This window comes from Nerophis lumbriciformis, linkage group LG23, assembly GCF_033978685.3.
Source record: "Nerophis lumbriciformis linkage group LG23, RoL_Nlum_v2.1, whole genome shotgun sequence".
Classification (NCBI taxonomy): Eukaryota; Metazoa; Chordata; class Actinopteri; order Syngnathiformes; family Syngnathidae; genus Nerophis; species Nerophis lumbriciformis.
Window position 1 is genome coordinate 6,230,444 of NC_084570.2, and position 26,329 is coordinate 6,256,772.

At 39.0% G+C, this 26,329-nt stretch overlaps 3 protein-coding genes and 1 non-coding gene across 4 annotated transcripts; 2 read left to right on the plus strand and 2 right to left on the minus strand.

Moving 5' to 3' along the window:
- Positions 1-296: 296 nt before the first annotated feature.
- On the minus strand, positions 297-368 carry trnae-uuc (transfer RNA glutamic acid (anticodon UUC)). The gene has a single exon. It is a non-coding gene; the product is annotated as a tRNA-Glu (tRNA).
- Positions 369-525: 157 nt separating this feature from the next.
- wbp4 (WW domain binding protein 4) lies at positions 526-4,649 on the plus strand. Its single transcript, XM_061985279.1, has 10 exons — positions 526-686; positions 828-900; positions 981-1,043; positions 1,237-1,360; positions 1,426-1,614; positions 1,715-1,782; positions 1,866-1,941; positions 3,673-3,860; positions 3,928-4,136; positions 4,208-4,649. Coding segments are annotated over exons 1-10 (1,194 nt in total). The 5' UTR covers positions 526-684; the 3' UTR covers positions 4,410-4,649.
- A 61-nt stretch (positions 4,650-4,710) lies between these two features.
- mtrf1 (mitochondrial translational release factor 1) lies at positions 4,711-18,913 on the minus strand. Its single transcript, XM_061985278.2, has 9 exons — positions 18,353-18,913; positions 16,974-17,065; positions 16,805-16,886; positions 12,589-12,696; positions 10,476-10,648; positions 5,427-5,544; positions 5,216-5,352; positions 5,037-5,135; positions 4,711-4,959 (listed from the first exon to the last, which is right to left on the minus strand). Exons 1-9 carry the CDS (start codon positions 18,747-18,749, stop codon positions 4,834-4,836), a joined length of 1,332 nt encoding a protein of 443 aa, XP_061841262.1. The 5' UTR covers positions 18,750-18,913; the 3' UTR covers positions 4,711-4,833.
- A 3,081-nt stretch (positions 18,914-21,994) lies between these two features.
- On the plus strand, positions 21,995-24,050 carry LOC133622605 (coiled-coil domain-containing protein 122). Its single transcript, XM_061985433.1, has 6 exons — positions 21,995-22,111; positions 22,331-22,440; positions 22,576-22,974; positions 23,065-23,181; positions 23,505-23,578; positions 23,660-24,050. The coding sequence occupies exons 1-6, from the start codon at positions 22,093-22,095 to the stop codon at positions 23,760-23,762; spliced, it is 822 nt and encodes a 273-aa protein (XP_061841417.1). The 5' UTR covers positions 21,995-22,092; the 3' UTR covers positions 23,763-24,050.
- The last annotated feature ends 2,279 nt before the right edge of the window (positions 24,051-26,329 follow it).

Below are 26,329 nucleotides of genomic sequence, written 5' to 3' on the forward strand. Positions count from 1 at the left end.
GCTCAAAAAAGGTTGAAAAACACTGCTCTAGTGCGACTTATATATGTTTTTTTTCTTCTTATTGTGCATTTTCGGCCGGTGCGACTTGTACTCCGGAGCGACTTATACTCCGAAAATACGGTACCTTGCTTTTTTTCTATTATATATATATTTATTCTTTTATCGATAATCCATTTGAAGGGGAACTACAGTAGTAACAATTTCATTGTTCGGTGTTAACCCTACTGTGCCCATAAGTCACATTTTGATTCAAAATAAACAATGAATATGATGACTTTGGGGGGGGGAAAAGGAAGTTCCCATACCGGGAGTCGAACCCGGGCCGCCTGGGTGAAAACCAGGAATCCTAACCGCTAGACCATATGGGACTTATAAGGAACCCAATCCAGTCAAACATTTTTAATAACAGAATGTCTACAAAGATGTCCGTTTTACTCTTTGATGTTACTTGACACTCTTATGTTGACTTCTGCATTTAACTCTATTTGCGAATGGCTCTCCGTATCATAAGCACAACAGGACGTCGTAGTGTGTTTTGGAAGGTCCAATGAACTACAAGCAAACGTTATGGGCGATGACGTCATCATTAATGGCCCGTGTTATTCCTGAATGTGGACAGCCGCTGCCTCGATTTCTTATTTTTGTAACTGTTGTTTGCCTTACAATCAACCCCAAATACTATAAATGTAAGTACTAACCTTTGAATGCGCAATATTTATAGGTACAAAGCCATTTTGGTGACGTATTGGAGTTTAGGAAGCATGACTTTGGATAGTTAGCCTCATTAGCTGCCAAACATCCATCTAATACCGAAATATTATTTTCAGGGCGGACTACTGGAAGTCACAACCGAGGAAATTTTGCCAATATTGCAAATGTTGGATCGCGGACAATAAGCCAGTGAGTAAGCCAGAAGTTGCACAGTGTTTTGCCGACTGCAATGTTCATGTCTTCATGTTTGTTTGTTTTTTGCATTCTAGAGTATAGAATTCCACGAAAGAGGGAAGAATCACAAAGAAAATGTGTCAGCCAAAATTAGTGAGGTACTATATTCATCTGTGTCATGTATTTTGATGGTGAGCGGAATAATAACAGCCAAGAAAAACGTGTGTCTTGGCATGGGTCCTAGGACTGGCATGAGTGATAAGGACCAGACTGAAGAGTTTGACTTCATAGCTGTCTACTGATTGGCTACCCAAAGTTGTCATTCGTCACATCATTTATCTCTCTCTGCAGATTAAAAAGAAGAGTGTCCAAAAAGCGAAGCAAGAGCTGCGTGCGTCTAAACAGTTTGCATCAATGGAAGAGGCTGCGCAGAAGGCATATCAAGAAGACTTGAAGAGGATGGAAATGGAATCAGGTAACTGTGTGATACTATATATTTTTTTAAAACAAGCTCCCTAATTGTGATCCTTTTTGTGTCAGGATACGGTCTCCAACCCACAACACTGTTAAAACCTAAAGCACCACCTGTGGTACTGTGTGTGCCACCACCACATTCCAGAATACCTCCGAAGAAAAAAGCGAAATCAAGTCAGCCAAATGTAACACAGGCATGGGTTGAAGGACATGCAGATGATGGAACCACATACTATTTCAACACAATCACTGGAGGTGAGGATAACCACAAAAATCACTTTTTTATTTAGTACATTATTACTATTACGGAAACTAAAAGTGTCAGATCCATTAACGTGGCTGTATTCTGTTCCAGAGTCTCGATGGACCACGCCTGAAGGCTCTCAAAGTTCCTCGGACATTGTGCAACCCGAACAGAATAAGGTATTCATGTTGAATTGATTGTGTTTGATCTTTTAATAATGCAATTGTATCTAAATTACCGGTATGTTTTTTTATTTCCTTAGATAGCTTCCGGCAGTCTTTGGACGGAAGGTCTCAGTCCCGAAGGATATACATATTGGTACAACACTCAAACAGGAGGTGATTCTTAATATTACTATTATACATTTTGCTATCATAGATCATTTTTGATCATCTTAAACCTTTTCAAGGCATTGAATCGACCGCAACTGGACGGTTTAGGCTGTCTTAGAAGACGTTTCACCGCTTCTCCGAATAGGCTGTATTAGTTCATGCTCAAAGACTAGATAAGACAGCTCTAGTCTGAGAGGATGGTGCAGGAGCCAACAAGTGTAGCCTCTCTATATCTCTACCTTAAACAGCCTCTCTAGTGTTTTGTCATTTTTTTTCTGATTATTGCAGCCTAAAATGCCTGAATTCGCGGCAGCTTTTTCAGAAAATTGGTGCCTCACAAGACGAAGGTCCTGAGTAGTCGTGAGTTCAATCCCCGTGACTGCGTGGGTTCCCTCCGGGTACTCCGGCTTCCTCTCACCTCCAAAGACATGCACCTGGGGATAGGTTGATTGGCAACACTAAATCGGCCCTAGTGTGTGAATGTGAGTGTGAATGTTGTCTGTCTATCTGTGTTGGCCCTGCGATGAGGTGGCGACTTGTCCAGGGTATACCCCGCCTTCCACCCGATTGTAGCTAAGATAGGCTCCAGCGACCCCGAAGGGAATAAGTGGTAGAAAATGGATGGATGGATGGATGGTGCGAAAGTTGCAATGTTTCGAGACTAAAATAAATTTTAATGAACTTGTAGTTTTATGAATTTGTCACCGTGTTAAGTGCTACCGGTAACCTAAAAAAACACAGGATTTCAACAAAAATTGGTAAACAAATACTGTGTTGTTTTACTTGTTTTATACCACTCAGACTTAAAAGTAGACCCTAAATTGCAGTTAAAGCACATACTCCGCTCATTGTCAAATTTCTATACTGTTTTAATTCTTTATAACTAATATCAGAAGTAATTACAGATAAAAAACACCAACAAAAGCTTCCTTATTGTCCACTGTCTGCTCAAGTTGCAGACAGTGCTTAAAAAGTGTTAATTTATGTTCCAACATATAATACCCCTGATCCGTATCGGTAATTTTTGTTGATAAATGAGAGAGAAAGATTATCATTAAACATCTTTGTCATGTAAATTCTGCTTCTTTGTTGGGTCGGCATTGCGAATGAGAATCTGTTAATTGCTTTACCCTGGATAAAAAAAGGTTAAATATGTTTTATGTAATGTTTCTCAACTTTTTTGTAAGGGTCGCCGGAAGTTGGCAGACCGGCCAGCGATCCTGTTCTGTCTCCCTGTAATGTTTGTTTGATCTTGAATGGTATGGTGCTGAAAATCTTAATTTCCCCTCGGGGATTAATAAAGTACTTCTGATTCTGGTGGAAGTACTTGTGATTGTAAACTAGGAAGTGAGGACGCTGGTGTGTTGCTAATTGTTTATATACTACATTACCCAAAAGGCTTAGTTTGATTGGCCAAAATGTGCGGGAAAGTTGAGGACATTGAACAAAGCTGTGAGGTCGCGCATAATTCGTAAGGATTGGTTGAATTTGTTTGAATTGGCATGATCGTAACATCGCAAATTCCTGGAGGGACTGCTTAAAGAATAAATACTGTAGATCCTGCACCATCCCCTCAGACTTGAACTGTCCGAGCTAGTCTTTAAGCAAAATGTATTCTAAGACAACTTACACAGTCCAGTTGTGTTAAATTAAGTGCTCCGAGGATTTAGTGAACTGAATTATTAAGAATATGCATTGGTAATGTTATCTAAAACCACGTTTGTCTTACCTCTCAAGAGTCCAGATGGGAGAAGCCAGAAGAATTGCCCTCAAGTGAGGCTCCTGAATCCAGTACAGCATCCAGCACGGTGGAAAAGCATCAGGAAGAGTCAACATCATCTCAAGAGGAGTCAACAGGAGGAGACAAGGGTTCTGATGTTGCGCAGTTGTCTCAGGAAGCAGAAGACCCAAACAATTCCTCAAGGGTAAGAACAATTCAGAAGAGTGTTTTGCCTTACTGTTTTACTGAAACATCCCTATTTTCTATTCCAGAAAAGGAAATCAGAGGGTGAACCTTTAGAAAAGGAAGAAGATAGGACAAGCAGCAAAATGCCTCAAGTTGAGGAGGAGAAAGAGGGGGTCCAAAGTACAAATGTTGAACCTCAAGTGATAACACAGGAAGAGGTGGTAAAAGCCAGGAGGCCAAAAGCATTCAACCCTTATGGGGCTTGGGAGCAGATAAAGGAAGAGAAGGATCCATAGTAAGTGAGCACAGACAAGATCTTTATGATGATGCATTGAGTAGCTCAGTTGTGTTCCCTTTCCTTCACAGCGCCAGTGTGGACTTACAGCTGCCCTTAGCAAGGGTAGAGGCAGAAGTTGTACCGATTGAGTTACCACCGGAACCGAAACCCAAGTTCATGGAGCGCATCATCACCTCACTCGGAGTGGAAAGCGGACCTGCCTCATTCAAGAAAAGCAAGACACAGAACGGCAAATCCAGACGCTTCCGACAGAGAGACAATGATGACTAAGTGAAAATGTCAATATCCGGAATCCGAAATTGCACTTGCATTTTTTGGGACAGTTATGTTCCCTTTTGCTGAGCAAATGCAAACAATGAAATCCTATCAATCAACCAGATTTTTTTTGTTTAATGTACCATGTTTTTTGATTTTTTTTTACATACAACTTCTTAAGCTCCTTAAACAAATTATGTTAAGTATTATCCAAATCTGTTTTTTTTTTTAGCAAGATAAACTTTATGGAAAGTGTTTTTGTTTCATGATTTATCATTTTGTCTTTGGAGGAATAAATGACCAGCATCACAGAGACTATAATGTGACAAAAAGCTTTAAATAAATGCTAAAGCTGAACAAGCCATGCAAAACATATTTACACAGAATCTCCTGCTGCAGTTTAGCAATAAATACTTGACAAAGGGACTTGTGAAGCTTGTCAATCTGCAGACCTTGACAGGTTGTTGCCACCATTCTCCACCAGGTCCAACAGAGCCCCCAATTCCATGTGTTCGAGTACATCAGTGATGAGATCTTCGAGAGCTTCCCCTCCTCGCATAAACTCCTGATATGGATTGAAAAACACAAGATGTGACATTACATATAATTACTATGATATTAGAGTTCATTTGAGGTCCTAACTTTTATATCTCTGCTAACATAGCCAGTCCGATGGTCTGTGATGCGATCCTGGCTGAAGTTGTACGTGCGAATCCTCTCCGACTGTGAGCGCGTGCCAACCTGGTGTCAAGAGACGTGGTAGAGAGTAAAGAGATGCCATCTTCCTTAGAAATAAGACATTTTTATAGGAGGCAACTTACTTGCTTCTTACGAGCTAAATTCCTCTGCTCGGTTTCTTTACCCATCATGCTTTGATATAGGCGGGCCTTCAGCATGCGCAGGGCGGTGTCTCTGTTTTTCAGTTGAGAGCGGGTTTGTTGACATTCTGCTGTAGTACCTGAGAGGAAAACGCTGACATTAAAACATCAGAGAGTATTAGTGTCAAGTAGATACTGTACTTAAATGTCTTACCTGTGGGAATGTGAACAATACGCACCGCGCTGTTCGTTGTGTTGACACTTTGACCCCCGGCACCACTAGATCTGAATGTGTCAACACGCAGCTCCTTAGCATCGATGTTGATGTCCACCTAAGATCACACACGCTTCAAGTCAAATCCATTTGAATCAAGGGTGTCTGAAACGCAACTTATTTTTTCTTGGCACACTGCTTATTCCAAAAATAAGAATAACGATGACCCACATCAAAACAATACGCAAAGTTTAAGGCCAACCTGAAAAGAATAATAGCATAGCCTCCATGTGTTAATGGTAGGGGTGTAACGGTACGTGTATTTGTATTGAACCGTTTCGGTACGGGGGTTTTGGTTCGGTTCAGAGGTGTACCGAACGAGTTTCCACACGAACATATTAAGTAGCCGCCTCCGCTTTCTGCTGCCTCTGTTTCTGTCAGTACTCTACACAGCACCCAGCATTGTCCCACCCACACAACCATCTGATTGGTTACAAACAGAGTGGTAACAGCCAATTAGCAGTGCGTATTCAGAGCGCATGTAGTCAGTGCTTAGCATTTAGCAGGTAAGCATCAGGCAGCGGACTCTCCCCAAATTATAATAAACACCTCCCAGTCAACTACTAGTAACATCCCTATGAGCCCGTTGACCTTCTAGAAATATTAAAGGCAGTTCAGCTCGCTCGCAGTCCTGGCTTGAGGTGAAGGCTAATTCGCTTTTAGCGTAACGTTAGCTCATTTTGCGGTGTGTGTGTGTGTGTGTCTGTTATTTCACTTTACCTTTTTCTGTGTTGATTGAGCTGTGTTGAAGCAGCAAAAAAGGACATTATGTTAAATGAAGAGTTTCTGTCTCTGGTAGTTGATATAATAATGTAACTGCATCATTAAGCCTACATGAACTCCATGGTGTTCAGGGATGAATAGTCTCTCCTATTGCTATTGTACCATTTTTTCAGCTATAATTACATTAATCATTAGTAATAAAGCAGCCTAGTTTTGAATGGCAGGGTCCCTGCTATCACATGTTGATAAAAATATAGCATTTACATAATAAATCAACTACAGGCTTCCCAAATGCTGTAATAAATTAAGCATGATGAGTTGACTTGAAAGTGTTTAATGTTGCACTTTTTATATGTAGAAGAAAAGTTTTGTCATTTTATTTAATCTGAGCAACAACTTGAGGCAGTTTAATGTTGATTAACGTGGGAAGAATTATTATAGTGTTCCCAGTGTTAAAAGGATAAAGCCATTGTTTACAAATTTGGTAAATAAATAACCAAAAAATGTATATTTTGTTGTTTTCTTACTGTACCGAAAATGAACCAAACCGTGACCTCTAAACCGAGGTACGTACCGAACCGAAATGTTTGTGTACCGTTACACCCCTAGTAATAGCATAGCCTCCATGAGTTAACAGCTTTATTAATTATTATTATTACTATTGTTTATTTAAGCTCCTCAACTAAAATGGTAGTTTAATGCTAAAATATAATTTTATCTGAGAATTAAATTGTTTTACAAAAAAAGATATATCAACATGCATTGTTCTTTTATGGATTATGTGTTTGGAAGCTGCAAAGGAGGCCATTCAAAATATGAATTCATTTATGTATGAAAAAATGTTAAGTCGTTATATGAACAAGAAAATACATTTTTTCTTTTTTAAAAATGGTTAAAAATTCGCATTTTCATGACGGGAGGTATAAAACAGCGGCACCTCAAATTTTGTTAGTAACCTGTTGCAAAAAATCGGACAAACACAGAATCGTACGTAAACCAAACACATTTTTCCATAAGACAGTGGTACTGCACAAGTTTTCATTCAGGGCAACATTGCAGTTATGGCTGCCCACAGAGGGCCGCTTGTAACAGTGCATATATATGAATTTTAATGTATAGTCGTCTCATTACACAATTGCATATGATCATATAATACATCTCATATTTGTCAAGATATTTAGACACAGTTAGGATTTTTGGCAGCGATATATTTTCTGTCTTCATGTCCGTCCACTTCTGTCGCGTTATTTGATTTATTTTAATGTATTGTCACCTCATGATATTATTAAATAATTGCCTATGCATTTGATTGTTGTATTTTTTTTTTACATACAAATTGATGGATAACTTGATTTGAAATCATAAGTCAGGGTGATAAGCAAATGTTTAAGCATTTATTTTTATTTAATAAAAACATGTTAATGTTTGTTGCATGATCCAAAAATATTAAAGACATGTAATTGCATGCCATACATGCTATTTTCAAGTTGGCTGACATAATTTCTTCCTGGATGTTACAGAAAGTATGAGAATGTGAGAGCAGCTGCCTACTCATAATAAGCCCCAATTTGTCAAAATATTTATACAAAGTTTGGATTTTTGGCAGCGATATCTTTTCTGTCGTCTTAATGTCCATCCATCTCTGTCGCGTTGTTATTTAATTGATTTTAATGTATAGTTGCCTCATGATATTATTGCACAATTGCCTATGCATTTGCATTAAATTGTTGTATTTTTTTAATGTACAAATTGATAGATAACTTGCCTTGAAATCATAGGTCAAGGTGATAAGCGGATATATAAGTATTTATTTTTATTTAATAAAAAAATATGTGAATATAATGTTTGTTGAATGATCAGATAATGTTAAAGACATGCAATTGCATGCCATACATGCATTTTTTTCTGTCAAAACTGAAAGAACAAATACATTTACAATACACTGCTAGCTTGTGTTACCATGTCTGAGTTATTGTGTAGAAATATGGGGAAATAACTACAAATGTGCGCTTAATTCACTAACGGTGTTACAAAAAAGACCAATTACAATAATACATAATGTTGGATATAGAGAACATACAAACCCTTTATTTCTTTGAATCAAAAATATTGAATTTGAACGACTTTGTGCATTTTCAAACAATACAATTATAGACAAAGCAAAATATATACTGCTACCTAACAATGTACAACAATTATTGTAAAGAAAAGAGAAGAAATATAACCTGAGAGGACAATTTCATTTAAAACATGTGTATGCACGTACAACACCTAGGACTTTATCATATCACCATGTGGAATTACGGTAAATTATTGAATGGATTAAGCAAGGAAATTAAATAAAGCACTAATATGATTAAGTTTAAGAAACTGTTCAAACTACAAGTGTTCACAAAGTACAAAGAAGAAGAATTATGATGAACATCTTGAACCTTATTTTCTTTTAAAAATGAGATAATCTCATTAATCTCCTAGGTGAACCATAAAGTACTTAACTATTAATTTATGAGAACTTTAATTATTGTGTATATGTTTGTGTCTAATATGTACTTTGTATTTAATATTTGTTTACTTACTTATGGTATATTTTTTATTTATTTATTCACTGTTCTGTTACAAACAGAACAAATACATGGGATATAATTGCTATGATACGAAAAGAGGTAGGATTAAATAAGATCTGTTTCCTTTACTCCTTTTCGAACGTGCTGTGATGAAACAACTGGAAATATGTGATGCATTACATTGCAATTGTACTGGATGCATGTTAGAAAAAAACTGAAACTAACTAGCTAAATTTAGCGAGAAAGATAAAGTGGTGCACATTATTTCCAAGCTTTTCCGGGCCACGTAAAACCATGTGGCGGCTTTGACACATAAGCCATTAGAAATAATGCAAATCCAATCAACCCAAAAATATTAACACAAAATACATTTCATAGAAAATAATTATAGTTTTACATGCAGAAAAACATTGTGAAATACATATGAAATAGATGAGTGAACCTTTACATCGCATATCTTTATTGAATATTTTTTTGGGGTGAAGATGGCAATGAGCGGAGAGGGAGGAGAGTGCTGATCAAAGTGCTGGTTACTTTCTTTGGCCTTGTGGAAGGTTATTTTACAGTACAAAAAATAAGACTAAGTGACAAGTGTGTGGGAGTCTTTCTGTGGGCACTATATTCTGTTGAATTATACGCGAGCAAATGGACTACTTGTTTGTTACGTATAATAACCAGTGTTGGGTTAGTTACTGAAAACCAGTAAGTAGTTACAGTTACTAGTTACTTTATTTCAAACGTAACTCAGTTACTTGCACCAAAAAGTAATGCGTTACTGTGAAAAGTAACTATTTAGTTACATTTTTTATTTTTTATTATTTTTTATTTTTTTTAAAGTTCCCATTAATGCCCTTTTAGCCTTCATTTCAGTACTGTTATTGCACTGGAGAATAATACAATCTGTTGATCAACTATACATGCATTTGCATCACTGAACTCTGCTAAGCAATGTGGTCTACATACAACACACAAAGACAAAAATATGTTTCAAAGGGCCAATTTATTTCAGGCCAGAACAAATTGACAAAACTATTTTAAATAGCTGCAACATAACATACATAAGTAACAAACCGCATAACAACAACATAGCTGTAAATCTGGCTTCACCTAAGGAAGGCACACGTGACATACACAAAGCCTAACCAGGCAGATTTGAATTGTTGTTTTGGGCAGTAGACGGGATCTTTGATCCAAGACACAACTTACATTTAACTAAAATGTTCTTTTCTTTGTGCTCGACAAAAGAAAAGAAGTGAGAATATCTCCATGTTAAGACACTCGACTGCGGCGCCGTTGTTAGTAAACACAGACACGCCCCCCTCACCTCCCCTCCCCACACCCAGACCCAGACACACACAGAGCACGCCTCCGGCTTGTGACACAAGAAGATTTAGAAGGACGACACCGCAGCGCTCCAATAAAACACACTCAGATCTTCTGTTTCTAGCCGATACTACATAAAAACTAACGTAAAATAACGCAGTAACGCATCATGTAGTAACGGTAACCGAGTTACTGAATATAAAAAATAACGCATTAGATTACTAGTTACCGCCGAAACTAACGCATTACAAAGTAACGCGTTAGTCCCAACACTGATAATAACCGAGTAAATATACAAAGAGAACATTTTGGCAAAACACTTGGTCAAAAATGTATTTGGCGAAAAGTGGGGCGTACAGAAACCAAAGTTTAACTGTACCTCAACAGGCTGAGGCAGGATGATCACAGTCATGGTTCCTGTGTGGATGCGCTGCATCCTGGACGAAAGGCCTACTTCGGGGATCCTCTGCACCCGGTGCGTTCCCCCTTCGTGCTTCAGATGTCTGTACACATTCTCTCCGGATATCAGCACAGCCGCGTGATGTAAACTACCTAACAAGCACACAAAAAAAAGTTGAAAAGACTCATGTAACTTAACTAGAGATCGACCCATATGTTTTTCCAGGGCAGACGCCGATTTTTAGTAGTCAAGAAAGCTGATAACCGATATTTGGAGCTGATACTCATTTGCAGTAAAAGTTACCGTATTTTTCGACTATAAGTCGCAGTTTTTTTCATAGTTTGGCCGGGGGGTGCGACTTATACTCAGGAGCGACTTATGTGTGAAATTATTAACACATTACCGTAAAATATCAAACAATATTATTTAGCTCATTCACATAAGAGAATAGACGTATAAGATTTCATTGGATTTAGCGATTAGGAGTGACAGATTGTTTGGTAAACGTCTAGCATGTTCTATATGTTATAGTTATTTGAATGACTCTTACCATAATATGTTACGTTAACATACCAGGCACGTTCCCAGTTGGTTATTTATGCCTCATATAACGTACACTTATTCAGCCTTTTGTTCACTATTCTTTATGTATTTTAAATTGCCTTTCAAATGTCTATTCTTGGTGTTGGGTTTTATCAAATAAATTTCCCCAAAAACTGCGACTTATACTCCAGTGCGACTTATATATGTTTTTTTCCTTCTTTATTATGCATTTTCGGCCGGTGCGACTTATACTCCGGAGCGACTTATACTCCGAAAAATATGGTAGATAAACATTACGAGTATACGTCAGTATAAAGCTGAACAAGGATTTAAATTGTTTAAAAAAATTATAATTTTAGGAAACGTCGGACCAGCAGCTAATGTCATGGTTAATTTAGCAGCAAACAACGTTGGTGGATTTCACAAACACCTTTATTACATGAGTCTAATGCAGCAGGTCAGAGAAACAACAACATTTGCAATTCAAAATATGGGAAATCTCTCTGTGAAGTTGGTAAAAAAAAAAAAATTAGACTTTTCAAATCAATAAAAAAATAATACAATTATTTCATGGTCTGGACTGGAACACAAGTTCTCTACATCAAAATAACTCGCCATCCGTTCAATCACATTTTTATATGGTATTAATACAGTGTAAGGCTACCTCATGAGGAACTTGAACCCTGGAATATTGCGGACATTTAAATTTAAGCAATTCTGGGCTTCTTCATGAAGCTTATTGTTGAGACATTTTTCAAGCTGGCTGACATTATTTTTTCCTAGATGTTACAGAATGTATGAGAATGTGTGAGCTGCTGCCTGCTCTTGTAATAAGTCTCCCTATTCGTCAAGATATTTGCACAAAGCTTGGATTTTTGACAGAGATATCTTCTCAGTTGTCTTCATGTCCAACCATCTCTGTCGCGTTATTATTTGAGTCAATGAAACTGCACGCTCCTTTAATGAGCCCACGCTCCGAGTGTTGCCAAGGCTTTTCGAGCGGACTCCATCGCTGCTATAGCGCCGAAAACAAACAAAAAGTAACCGGGAAGACGCCGGGAAAGAAGGACAATACCAGGATTTCCCAGCAAAAAAAGAATCTGTACTTTAGACGATCAGCACTGCAAGGAGAGAAAGGGGGAGGTATGGCTGTGGTGAACGCAGCTGAACAGACCAGGGAAGAATTCTCACAAGAACTCAAATAAATGCCCGGTCAGAAATTAAGAGATATTTGGGGAGAATTATTGATGGTGTAATTTTGATTCTTAAATTATTTTTTTTTAAAAGTGCTCACAACAAAAATGGCATTTTCTCATGCAGGGGTAAATGGCTGCTGTTTCAGCACAGGGTGATCTACTTTACTATTTAAAAAAAAAACTTAAATAATATTTGTGCATTTTGTATCTGCTGATGTAATGTTCAAGAAAAAAAGTTAATACAGATTTTAAACAAAGGTCGATACTGATATATTTCAAAATATCAAATATGGGCTTCGATAATCGGTTGATCTCGAATCTTAACAGGTAAATGCGTAACACATCAAACATACCATACTCAGCAGGTGTGTAGTTCAACGTCTCAAAACCCCAGCTCTTGTAAGCAGCAAAACCCTGATACATGTCAAACATTTCTCGGGTGAATTGCTGACATACATCACCTAAGACAAAAAGAAATATACAAGTCAAAATTAACCTCTATTATTATAAGCGTTCAAAACATAACAAGTGCATCTTGAAAGTATTCACATTGCTTTACTTTTCCACATGTTGTTATGTTACAGCCTTAATCCAAAATTGAATAAATTGATTTTGGTCTTCAAAATTATACACACAATACCCCACATTGACAATGTGATAAGTTTTTTTTTTCTATAAAATGTGCAAATGTATTGTTCGGGCCCGCGTATTTGGCAGGTGCTAGTTGTAAGTGTCCCAATACTTTTGTTTAGTTTTCGTCATAGTCCAGTGATAGTCATAAGTGTCCCAATACTTTTGTCTACTTTTAGTCTGAAGTGTCCCAAGACTTTTGTCTAGTGTACCTACCTTGTCTGCATTGTGTGGGCACGTTGGTGCATCCTGCTTTTAAGCAGCCATCTTAAAAAAGCAGCAGCGCAGAAGCATCAGCGCAGCGGGTCTTTGAAGGGTCATAAAATCAAAACCGGAGCAGTTATAAAAAAAGCGCTTCTGTTGTTGTAATCACAAGGGTTCAATCTCTGTCCTGTGTTAGTTTGAAGGCGAAACGACAAACAAACTACTCAGAGGAGTTTGTTTTTGAAGGAAGGTGACCGGTTTTTAAAAAAAATTTGTTTTGAAGGGGGAATAGCAAACTTCCTGTTGATTTTTGCTGGGGGTTGTCAATTTATGAAATGTAGGTCTAAGTGAGACCTACGGAGAGGTTTTTGTTTCATGTCTCTCCGACCTTCCCAGTGGGAGTTACAGGCAGTTTTGTAATGGTTTTCTTCCGAGGAGCAGTTTTTTCTCTGTTTGATTCAAAAATTGCTGTAGAGCGCCATTTTTGAATTTGGGGTTAGGTTTTTTTATTAGATCACAGTTTTTGCCAGTCCTGATGTGTGCGTTCAGTTTGGTGAGTTTTGAAGCATGTTAAGGGGGTCAAATAGCAGCTCAAAGAGGCAAAAGTGACTGTTGTTAGTACTTTTTTGTCTTGAAGGGGGAATGGCCAACTTCTTGTGTATTTTTGCTGAAGAATGTCATTGTATGAAATGTAGGTCAAAGTCAGACCTACATAGAGGTTTTTGTTTCATGTTTTTACGACATTCGTACTGGGAGTTAGAGGAAGTTGTATCTGTGTTTTCTTCCTAGGGGGCGCTAGAGCTTTGGGCAGCTACGCTCATTCCTCTTTGCAGCACCTCTCAAGCTCCATCAGGTTGAATGGGAAGCGTTGCATTTCATCCAGGATGTGTCTGTACGAGAGAGGACCAGAAAGACAACCATCTCTGCAACAAACTACCAATCAGGCCTGCATGGTGGAGTGGAGAGACGAAAACCATTTCTTAGTAATACGTTTTCCAAAATGCACCTGAAAGACTCTCAGACCATGACAAACAAAATCTCTGATAGATTTAACATTAGCTTCATATTTTGAGGAAACCATGCTAATACCATCTCTACAGGGAAGCATGGTGGTGGCAGCATCATGCTGTGGGGATGTTTTTGAGCGACAGGGGGACTAGTCAGGATAGAGGGAAAGATACAAGCAAAAATGTAGAGACATTCTGGACGAAAACCAACGCTTCCCATACAACCTGATAAGAGCTTGAGAGGTTTTGCAAAGAGGAATGTGCAAAACTGCCCTATGAGAGGTGTGCCAAGCTTGTGGCATCATCTTCAAAAATACTTAAGGCTGTAATTGCTGCCAAAGGTGCATCAACAAAGTATTGAGCAAATGCTGTGAACTTACGTACATGTGATTTTTTTATTTTATTTTTTATAAATTTGCAGGGGAGTCAGTCACAGCAAGAGCCTCCGCCCAGCGAAGAACACAGCTTTCATCAGAGCTGGGGAGAAGTCAACACCTCTTCTGGCCTGTTGGCAACAGCACGCGATTTGGAGCTTTCCGTTGATCTGGGCAAGCAGTTGAAGTTCCCCGACGTGGTTGCCAAATCACTAAGGCCAGATATTGTGCTTACCTCAGTGGCCTCCAAGCAGGTAATCCTCTTGGAGCTCAGAGTGCCTTGGGAGGACCGTATGGAGGAGGCCAACGAGAGGAAGAGTGCAAAGTACTCTCAACTTGTGGAGGAGTGTCGGAGCAATGGGTGGCGAGCGATATGCCAACCCATTGAAGTGGGATGTCGAGGGTTTGTGGGCAAATCCCTCTGCAGGGCCTACAGAATGCTTGGCATCACAGGGGCCAGCCAGTGAAGGGCCATCAAGTTAGCCACTGATGCAGCAGAAGTGGCATCAAGGTGGCTGTGGATCAGGAGGGGAGAGGCGTGGCATGTAGGGCAGTAGCGCTACCTGGATACAGGCTGGGGCCTGATCAACCCTGGCTAGGGGAGGGGGTCTGATAGTTGAAAGAACCGAAACCCCCTGTGATCCTAGGTTACATCACTGAGGATGTGTCCAGTTGTACCATTAGTGTATCTAAAAAATTAAAAAAAACACATTGTCATTATGGGGTATTTATTGCCTGTCGAATTTTGAGAAAAAACAATTTTTTATTCCATTTTGTAATGAAGTACAATCCGTCAAAGACCAAGGAGCTGGTCATTGAATTAGGGGGGTTGAGTCCAAGGTCAACATCTGTAAAAAAAAAAACTCTTGTGGATGTACTACCAGTCTGTGGTTGCCAGTGTTCTGTACTACATCAAAGTGTGCTGGGGGGCAGTACATCAAAGAAGGACAGCTCCAGACTGGAGAAACTGATCAGGCGGGCCGGTTCTACGATGGGAATAAAACTGGACTCACTGGTGACGGTGGCAGAGAAGAGGACTGTGGAAAAACTAGTGAGCATCCTGGATGATGCCAGTCACCCTCGGCATACTGTTATCACTAGCCAGAGGAGCCTGTTCAGTGCTAGACTGCTTCATCCCAAGTGCAGGACTAATAGACTAAAAAACTCCTTTTTCCCACACACCATTAGACTGTACAACTCCTCTCTGGTGGGGACGGGGGGTACTAGGATGACAGGGGATGCAAAACAATAACAGTGCAATACTTTTTCATAACATGGCCACTACTGCCTAGTTTTTCTTGTTATCTTCTTATTTTACTGTTATATTTTTATTCTCATTGTTGCTTTTTATTTTTATTCTTATTGTAATATTTTTCTATTTTGTTTCCATTTTAAAGCCCCATTATTTACTTTTTACTTTTTAAATTCGATCTCAATTCTGTACACTGCTGCTGGAATTTTAATTTTCCTGAGGGAACTCTCCTGAAGGAATCATTAAAGTACTATCTATCTATCAGCACACCAGTCATCAATCAAGACCATTGAGTGTCTTTATAACCGCGACTTGAAAGTCCTAGACAAGAAGAGTACACGATATCATCATTGCCAAATTTTAACCAAATACAATATTTTAAGTTTTACCAATTTTATTTTGTTACACACAGTCAAACTGGTTTTTAAATGCTTGGATAACTCTGCTCCCCAATTGCTCTGCAAGGCAATTACAAGACTGCAAAGTGGTACCAGATCTACCACCCGAGCAATGTCAAAAGGCAACTGTTGCGTTCCATTCTGTAGAACATCTTTCGCCCAGACTGCCTTTTCAATAAAAGGACCACAACTATGGAACTCTCCACCTGACACTGTGAAAAGTATACCTGCATTTGTCACTTTCAAAAAACAAACTAAATGATGGCTAGTTGAGCAACAATCGTGTTCCCATGTTTAGTTTTTACAAATTGGTTTTTATCTAGTCTGCACTTTGTCTGTGTTATTATTATTATTGGCTTTTATCTAGTTTGCACTTTGTCTGTATTATTTCTATTATCATTATTATCGACTCATCTTTGCCTTATTCTATTTTTTACTTTCCTATTTTAATTATGTTGGATCTGTGTTGTTGTTGTTGGGGACAAGTGTTGCAAATTAGCATTGGCTACAAACACTATGATGCATACATTGGATGACTGTTTCAGATGTCTATGTTTTTGTATCTGTCCCTATTTCAAATAAACCTCTATAATAATAATAATATCTATCCATCTATCTAAGGCTGTGGTATAACAAAATGTGGAAAAACTTAAGTGCTGTGAATACTTTTTGGATGCACTGTAAGTTGACAAAAATTCCCAAACCTCCCGTTGTTCGCCCAGACACCACCTCTAATATGACATTACTAGGGTCCATAGGGTCAGTCGGCACTAGAGTGTTCATTAACTGGAGAGACAATAAAGACTTTAGCAGTGAATACTCATATTAAATACAAGTTATTTTTTGATAATCTATCTGCTTGAGAATGTTCACCTCTTTTATTAACGTTGAAATCCTATGAGAGATAATAGCATCCTCTTCTTTCAGCAGCTGGACTAACTGTTCATCTTCTTCTTTGGGGGCAGCTGGAGTTGGGATGGAATGAGAGCAGACTATTATCCTCCTGACAACCAAACAATTACACAAAGCGACTCAGTAAAGAATCTGGGTATTATCTTCGACCCAACTCTCTCCTTTGAGTCACACATTAAGAGTGTTACTAAAACGGCCTTCTTTCATCTCCGTAATATCGCTAAAATTCGTTCCATTTTGTCCACTAGCGACGCTGAGATCATTATTCATGCGTTCGTTACGTCTCGTCTCGATTACTGTAACGTATTATTTTCGGGTCTCCCTATGTCTAGCATTAAAAGATTACAGTTGGTACAAAATGCGGCTGCTAGACTTTTGACAAGAACAAGAAAGTTTGATCATATTACGCCTATACTGGCTCACCTGCACTGGCTTCCTGTGCACTTAAGATGCGACTTTAAGGTTTTACTACTTACGTATAAAATACTACACGGTCTAGCTCCAGCCTATCTTACCGATTGTATTGTACCATATGTCCCGGCAAGAAATCTGCGTTCAAAGAACTCCGGCTTATTAGTGATTCCCAGAGCCCAAAAAAAGTCTGCGGGCTGTAGAGCGTTTTCTATTCGGGCTCCAGCACTATGGAATGCCCTCCCGGTAACAATTAGAGATGCTACCTCAGTAGAAACATTTAAGTCCCATCTCAAAACTCATTTGTATACTCTAGCCTTTGAATAGCCTCCCTTTTTTTTAGACCAGTTGATCTGCCGTTTCTTTTCTTTTCTCCTCTGCTCCCCCCTATCCCTTGTGGAGGGGAAGACACACAGATCCGGTGGCCATGGATGGGGTGCTGGCTGTCCGGGGTCGGGACCCGGGGTGGACCGCTCGCCTGTATATTGGTTGGGAACATCTCTGCGCTGCTGACCCGTCTCCGCTCGGGATGGTTTCCTGCTGACCCCACTGTGGACTGGACTCTTACTGTTATGCTGGATCCACTATGGACTGGACTCTCACAATATTGTGTTAGACCCACTCGACATCCATTGCATTCGGTCTCCCTAGAGGGGGGGGGGGGGGGGGGGGTTACCCACATATGCAGTCCTCTCCAAGGTTTCTCATAGTCATTCACATCGACGTCCCACTGGGGTGAGTTTTTCCTTGCCCTTATGTGGGCTATACCGAGGATGTCGTTGTGGCTTGTGCAGCCCTTTGAGACACTTGTGATTTAGGGCTATATAAATAAACATTGATTGATTGATTGATTGATTGATCGCCACCATTTGTGCTGTTTAATGTTAGATACCCAAAACAGAAAATAAAATAAAAACACATTTACTTACAAGACAAAAGTGCCTGGACTTCCACAAGCTCTTTGCGAGCTTGTTCAATACGGTGGAAGAGATTGGCAAAGGGCAGCAGCTGTGTGTGTTTCGTCACCATCACTTTCCTGTCTGCTACGTTCAGGTGTGCACGTTGCAGCTGCTGTTGGAGATCTCGGTGCTCCTCCATGAGATGCCGAATATACTTTTGAACAGCATCGTTCTTGTACAAGTCACCTAAGTGACCGTGACAGAGGCGTCTGGAAGGCAAAGTAACATGCACTGCTAGTAACACATTCACATTAGCGTGTTTAGCACTTGTATGTCCTGAAATTGTCCTCCACGCTGCTCGTTTTAGCTTGGTGTATACTTCGCGGGTACTGACGGAACACAAGCGAGACCAACTAAGGGAAAACATTTGATAACTCACTCGTTGAACAAGAAAACAAAACGTATACAATTGTATAAATATGCAACGACATTAGAATGAAACCCGGAAGTACTGTGAGGAAACGACGGCAATAGACATCTTCTAAGTAGATGCAGCGTGGAGCGCTACTGCCTACTGGCGCTGACGAGACGCGGGGCCGCCATCTTGGAGTGGTGATCCGCTCCACTCAGTGCAATTCATTTGGCAGGAGCAATGAACTGTCAGCGCATTTAATTCATTTTACCTCACTGAATACCACTGATTTTCACGCGGTTTTTTGTCACACGTGTCGCTATAGTGAAGGACACATGTTTTGGCGTGTTTTATTATTCATAGTTTGCTTAACCCTCCGATAAGTCTCGTCTTAAGACCCACTTTTTTTCTCTGGCTTTTAACACTACGTGAGTTGTGTGGTCCTCTGTTGTCCTCTGTGTTTTTAAAATGTTGCTTTCTATTTACTGTTTTAATTGGTTTTACCCTTTGAAATTGTTTTTAATCATATTTATTTTTTATTGTTTTTAATTGTGTTTAATATTGTTGTGCAGCACTTTGGAAACATTTTGTTGTTTAAATGTGCTATATAAACAAAGTTGATTGGATTGGATTGGATTGGATTAACAGTAATAGAATATTCTTATAAGTGACCAGACGTTTTGATTGATTGATTGAAACTTTTATTAGTAGATTGCACAGTTCAGTACATATTCTGTACAATTGACCACTAAATGGTAACACCCGAATAAGTTTTTCAACTTGTTTAAGTCGGGGTCCACTTAAATCAATTCATGGTACAAATATATACTATCATCATAATGCAGTCATCACACAAGTTAATCATCAGAGTATATACATTGAATTATTTACATTATTTACATTAGTTACAATCCGGGGTGTGGGATGTGGAGGGGTGGGGGTTGGGTTTGGTTGATATCAGCACTTGCATTATCAACAATTGCATTATCAGAGAAATGGACATTGAAACAGTGTAGGTCTGACTTCGTAGGATATGTACAGCGAGCAGAGAACATAGTGAGTTCAGAAAGCAAAAGAACAAGTATATAAATAAATAAATGATAAATGGGTTATACTTGTATAGCGCTTTTCTACCTTCAAGGTACTCAAAGCGCTTTGACAGTATTTCCACATTCACCCATTCACACACACACTGATGGCGGGAGCTGTCATGCAAGGCGCTAACCAGCAGCCATCAGGAGCAAGGGTGAAGTGTCTTGCCCAAGGACACAACAGACATGACTAGGATGGTAGAAGGTGGGGATTGAACCCCAGTAACCAGCAACCCTCCGATTGCTGGCACGGCCACTCTACCAACTTCGCCACACCGTCCCTATATACATTTGATTATTTACATTTGGTTATTTACAATACGGGGAGGTGGGATGTGGAGGGGGGAGGTTGTTAGTCAAGGGTTGAAGTTGCCTGGAGGGGTTCTTTTAGTGCAGTTTTGAAGGAGGATAGAGATGCACTTTCTTTTACACCTGTTGGGAGTGCATTATTGATGTGGCATAGAAGGAACCTTTGTTAGATCGGAATCTGGGTTTAACATGGTTAGTGGAGCTCCCCCTGGTGTTGTGGTTATGGCGGTCATTTACGTTATGGAAGTAGTTTGACATGTACTTCGGTATCAGGGAGGTGTAGCGGATTTTATAGACTAGGCTCAGTGCAAGTTGTTTTACTCTGTCCTCCACCCTGAGCCAGCTCACTTTGGAGAAGTGGGTTGGACTGAGGTGTGATCTGGGGTGGAGGTCTAAAAGTAACCTAACTAGCTTGGTCTGGGATGTTTGGAGTCTAGATTTGAGGGTCAGCGCATTTAATTCATTTTACCTCACTGAAAACCACTGATTTTCACGCGTTTTTTTTTTTGTCATACGTGTCGCTATGATAAAGGACACATGTTTTGGCGTGTTTTATTATTCAGAGTTTGCTTAACAGTAATAGAATATTCTTATAAGTGACCAGACGTCCCAGATCAAAACTGGGAATATAATCCCAGAGAAGGGGGAAAAAAACGGTCAGCTATTTTTAAATTCAAGAAACAATATGATTAGGTTATGCATACATGCGTATATCCTACATACAGGCGGAGAACTGAAATGTCTGGCGTCAAGCGGTTAGACGGGGTATTGCAGAGGCTAATTTGAGGAGAGGCCAGCTCGCAGAGGAGAAGAGAGACAGGAGGAAACATACTGCAAATACCATCGCACAGCAGGAGCGGGACGAAGTCTCGACACATGTTTGCACTAAGTGCAACAGGGACTGTCACTCAAGAATTGGCTTTTACAGTCATGCTAGGCGTTGTCAACAAACATGAATGTACCGTATCAACAAAACATCAAGTTAAAATGTGAAAATTATAATGAAATAAGTGCATTGTATAATTACAACACTCATTATAACTGAAAATATATTACTAATAATTAATAAATAAATAAATTTATTTACTAATAATTGACTAAAATAGGATGACAAAACTATTTAAATAAAAACAATAAACTATTAATAACAATTAAAGTACCATTACAAAATAAAATTAAAAAAATTAAAAAATTAAAAAAATTAAACATCAAATCGAAATAAGTGTCTGACCCAAGAGTGTAAATTAGCATGGTCATCTGTGTCTAAGCTGCTAAAGATATCCTATATAAAAATTGGGTTGGAAAGGTAGACTAAATTTAGACTTGTATAATACTGTATAGCCACTGTCCATCTGATTGTCTAGTTAGCTAACATACCCTTACACACTCTGGACTGTGGTCCTAACTTTTAACCCTGTTGGCCTTTACAATCTTTATCTTCAACATTTATTTCAACTTTATGTTATTCAAGTATGACATTTTTAAATGTAATTAATTTAATTGACAAGCAATTCTATTATGGTCATACTCTTGTTTGCGAGCGGCTACTATTTCAGTACTATTGAAGATCTTTGCTCATTCTCAACTCTGTGCTACTATTCTTTTCACAAAATACAACCAATAGTACGTTAATGTTAAATCTTACTTGTGATAAGTAATCCCCCGATTCCTATTTTCAACAGTCCGCTCATTTGCGCAGGAAAACGCTGAAAACCATCTTTGTTTTCTACCTGTCAACTGTCAGTTTCAGGCTGCTCGCCGGCTCCTCATCACCACTTCAAGATGGCGGCCGAATTTCTCGCGTCACAGCAGCCTGTATCTACTTATAAGATGTCTATGAACGACGGCAAGCTTCTGCCGCAAAGAACTCTGGGATTATGAGTTTTAAAATTCACACGCAACATATAAACTCGTTTAATGTAAATTTGCGTCTAAAACGTTAGTTGACTGTTGTTTAAATGGCAGCTTGTACAGATGGTAAGGCTATTAATAACTACAAAATTGTTTGGCAAAATTAAATTTGCGCATTCTCTAAATATACAGCATTATTTCAAGCTAACCAGCATTAGCATTTATTTCAAACTTTGCTAATTGTAAGGACGTTAAACCCACTTATTTGATGATGTACAATTGCCGTGATGTTTATACACGTATGTATTACAAATGAATTGATACTTGTTGTTCTTTATTCATCAGAGGGTCAGAATCAGTTATCATTAACTCAAGCCCTAGAAAATATTAGCCAACATGGCCACACTCAGACTGAAACTCTGCAAGACAAGCAGAAGACACTCAGCTACCTACAGGTTAGAACAGCTTTATTTATTATTATGAATCATTATTTATTCATGACGCTGTATGTGTTTCTAATTGGAATGGTCACAATTAAGATTTGTGGAAGTTGGAGAATGAGGTGCTTAAATGATGAATGTCATTAACAGGTAATTCTGGCAGGTGAGCAGAAGAAAGGTGATGAGGCCCAGAGGAAATTGAGATGTAAAGCCACAGAGCTCCTCGTCCTGGAGGACGAGATGACGCATTTAAAGCAGCAGATGCAGGCCCAACATGACCAGTGTGCTTCCATCAGAGCGGACAACACCAAACTCCAAGAGCAAATATGTGAGCAGGAAGAAAAGGCCTGCACGGCACGAATACAGTTTAACATTTATAGAAGAAAGATGAATGGCCACAGGCAGGCGGCTTTGCATGCAGCAGGCTGGACTTCGGCTTGCAAGGAGCTGGAGGAGAAAAGGGCGCTGGTTCAGACTCTGAGGAAGGCCAAGGGTGAGCTGGAGGAGGATTTAAAGAATTGTCATGGAAACACTGCCCGGATGGCAAAGGTTGTTATTTTTTTAGGCATGGTTTAGTCTGGTTTTGATTTTCACCTTCAAATTTAGTTCCACATAAATGCAGATTTTTTTTTTCCACAGAGAGAAGTTGATGCTCTGAAAGGAGAGATTGCTGTCATGAGGAAAACTATAGCTGGGATGAGAGAGAATCTGCAGAAAGAGTTGGAGACTCATGCCCAGAGAAAGAAAGACATTGAGGTATGATGACATCATTAACCACTCACTATGTGAACGGACTGCCCCATTGTCCCTCATAACTGCCTTCTCTTCGGTGCAATAACCCATTCCACCAACCACCCTGTTTTTGTTTTGTTTTTTCATGTATATATTCATTTCACACCATATTCATTGCACTTCTACATTTTTTAAATTTTTATATATTTGCACATTGTTTTTCTAGCATGCACACATCGCACTGTATGGAATGGCCTCAATCTCGTTACCTTGCGTAATGACAATAAAGCTGATTCTGATTCTGATTCTGATGTGTTGCATAAATAACCAAGGTTTTTTTTTTTTAGATTCAAAACAAGCGCTTTGCAGCCATGGTCAAGTGCCTTCATCGCCAACTGAGCAAGGCCCAGGCTTTTCATAGGTAACACAACGAAGAACTTTTTTTTTGATCTCTTCTCGTGTGATGATGTGTTAGGCTGAGAAACGTTCTTGCTTGTTTCAGGCAAATGTCCAGCGACATGGACCACATGGAGAGACAGATAACTGAGCTCAAAAGTAAGCTGGGATCAACGAATGACTCAGTGGTTAGTGGTCAATTGATTTAATTTAGTTGCATGATGGTGGAGAATATTGGGATTTCAATGTTCATACATGGTTGCCTGAGGAGGTTGTGGATGCAATCAACCAACAGAGGGCAGCAGTGTAAAATGTATAAATTGATAATGCGACCCATACATTATATTTCATGTTCATGTTCAAACAAAGGTATGGATATACTGAATGTTCCCATTATTGTACCACAATGCTTTAACTAGCAGCAGCAGGAATATATTGGCCAGAAATGTTTTATTTGCTATACTGTATATACATATTATACATTTATCTCTCTCTCTCTCTCTCTCTCTCTCTCTCTATATATATATATATATATACATATGTACCATATATATGTAGATATGTAGTACACACAAATATACAGTATATTATATTTGGCCAAATTAAACACAGTATCCACATGATCTTTAGTGTTCGTGTTGGTGGTGCATCAGCTATAGTCCAGCCAGAACAAAAGCTCCAACTGTCGATACATTTTGGTACACACTGTTCCAGCTTCCGCCTCACTGCCTTGCCTGATGTAGGGCAAGCTGACAGTTCCACTGTGGGCTAACCAGGGTGACATTTTGCCACTTCCACCATACCTCAGAACTTATTAACAAGCAATACTCTGTAGAATTAGGGAGTTCTACTGTATTCCGCATCTGAGTGTGTTGTCAAGTAGACTTTTCTTGCCATGCTAGAAGAACTGATTGGAAGAGTCACAGTGATGGAGTAAGATTTATTGTAGCATTACAGGCTTTAAAGCACCTCAACTGAGGTTATTGTTATTTTTAAGTGAATTGTTATTCGCCATTCCACCATTTGCACCCACAGGAAATAAAATGTATAAATGCATAATTAAATAAACTGTAAAATAATTTTAATGAGGCAATATTTTGCACATTGATATGCATGCATATTAAATAAATACAACATAATAGACACATTTTAACTAGCCTGTCCCCGCTTCCTAAATTTAGATTTTACCATCAAACATATTGACTGAAATCCCTGAGAAATTTTTATATTTTTTGCATATTTGTGTTATTCTTTATCCCAACAATACTGTCACATTGGGATCGCATCTTTATGCGGGGTTGTTCCTCCCAGATGCAGAACGGACAACTCAGGACGAAAGCGTGAAGGTAGGAGATGATTTATTTCTCATAAATCATACACCGTAGATACAAGCAGACAAAAACAAGAATAAACAGAAAAGCGGGCCGATAGCATGGGAAGCTATGGCGAAGGTTAGCGCAGGAACAAGAATCACAGAAATAACCAACTTGTTGCGTGGAGCAAACAAAGAAGCCAGGACGAGTGTGGCAAGAGAGGTGAATAAATAGCTCTCTGATTAGTGCTCGGCAGCAGGTGAACGTGCCAAACACTAATCAGAGGCAGGTGAAACCAATTAGTACCCGTGGTAACCAAAACAAACCCAGAAGTGCACAAAACAGGAACTATGGGAGTCCAAAACTAACAGAACACAACTAAACAAAACATGATTCGGCCACGGACCATGACAAATACTTTAAATTAATTTCCCTCAAAAAATAATACACACACATTTTACAATTTAGTTATTAGGCTGGGTTTTTACTCAGTCCTGTTACCCAACTAAAATGTTCCAAATATTCCTCAAATCACATACTCCACAGGAAGTTGCATCATTCAGATCATCTGCAGGCCATAGGAAGACCAAAAAATAAGAAGCAGGTAAGTCCTTCTATAAAATGACATGTATTTTTCCTGGTTATTTGATTAAATGTAAACTATTGACGGAGTTAAAATCTCAGCACAGTCCTGGTACCTAATTATTTGTTTGATGTTATTTGTTTATTTTTAAAGACAGTTTTTTGTTAAATAACTTTCATGCGCGTAAGTGTCAACATGCTATTAGCACAAACACCACTTGGCTATATTTGAGGTATTTGCTACTGAAATCACACATCTTCGACTTAAGAACAAAACTTGTACCCAATAAAATGTTGCCAGAGATGGGCCAATACACACTTTGAATAGTTAAATATGTGTAGGAGTAAAAAAAGAAGTAGAGTTACAAGCAAATTTGGTCGTATGGCCATTTTGCAAGTACTCAAATATAGTTCCATCCATCCATAAATTTTTTAAACGTACACCTCCAAACTCTAACCTCAGTGATATTGATACATTTTTCAAACAGAGCATTATTATCTTTGTAAAGATGACGCTCTTCATACAATTAGATTGCGCAGGAATGTCTAAAGTTGTAGCCAGTAAGTGTAGTTAAGGTGCCGCAGGTTAAATGTGCTGGATTTGTGGACCAAAGGCCTGTTTACATTAACTCGCTCAAACACAAATGTTTAAGGGCCCATTTTTAAAGGTGCATTGTTGGTGTGGGACTTCTGCAGTGTCGCACTACTGCTACACTTACATTAATTAAAGCTCTCAAATCTAACAGCCCTCTTTACTCCTGCTATTGACATGGCACTTCAAATGACACACATCACATCAGAATTACACTAAAGATGCACATTTGTGTTTCACTGGTTGGTGTTTATTTGTGGAAGTTACTTAAAACACTTAAATATTAATC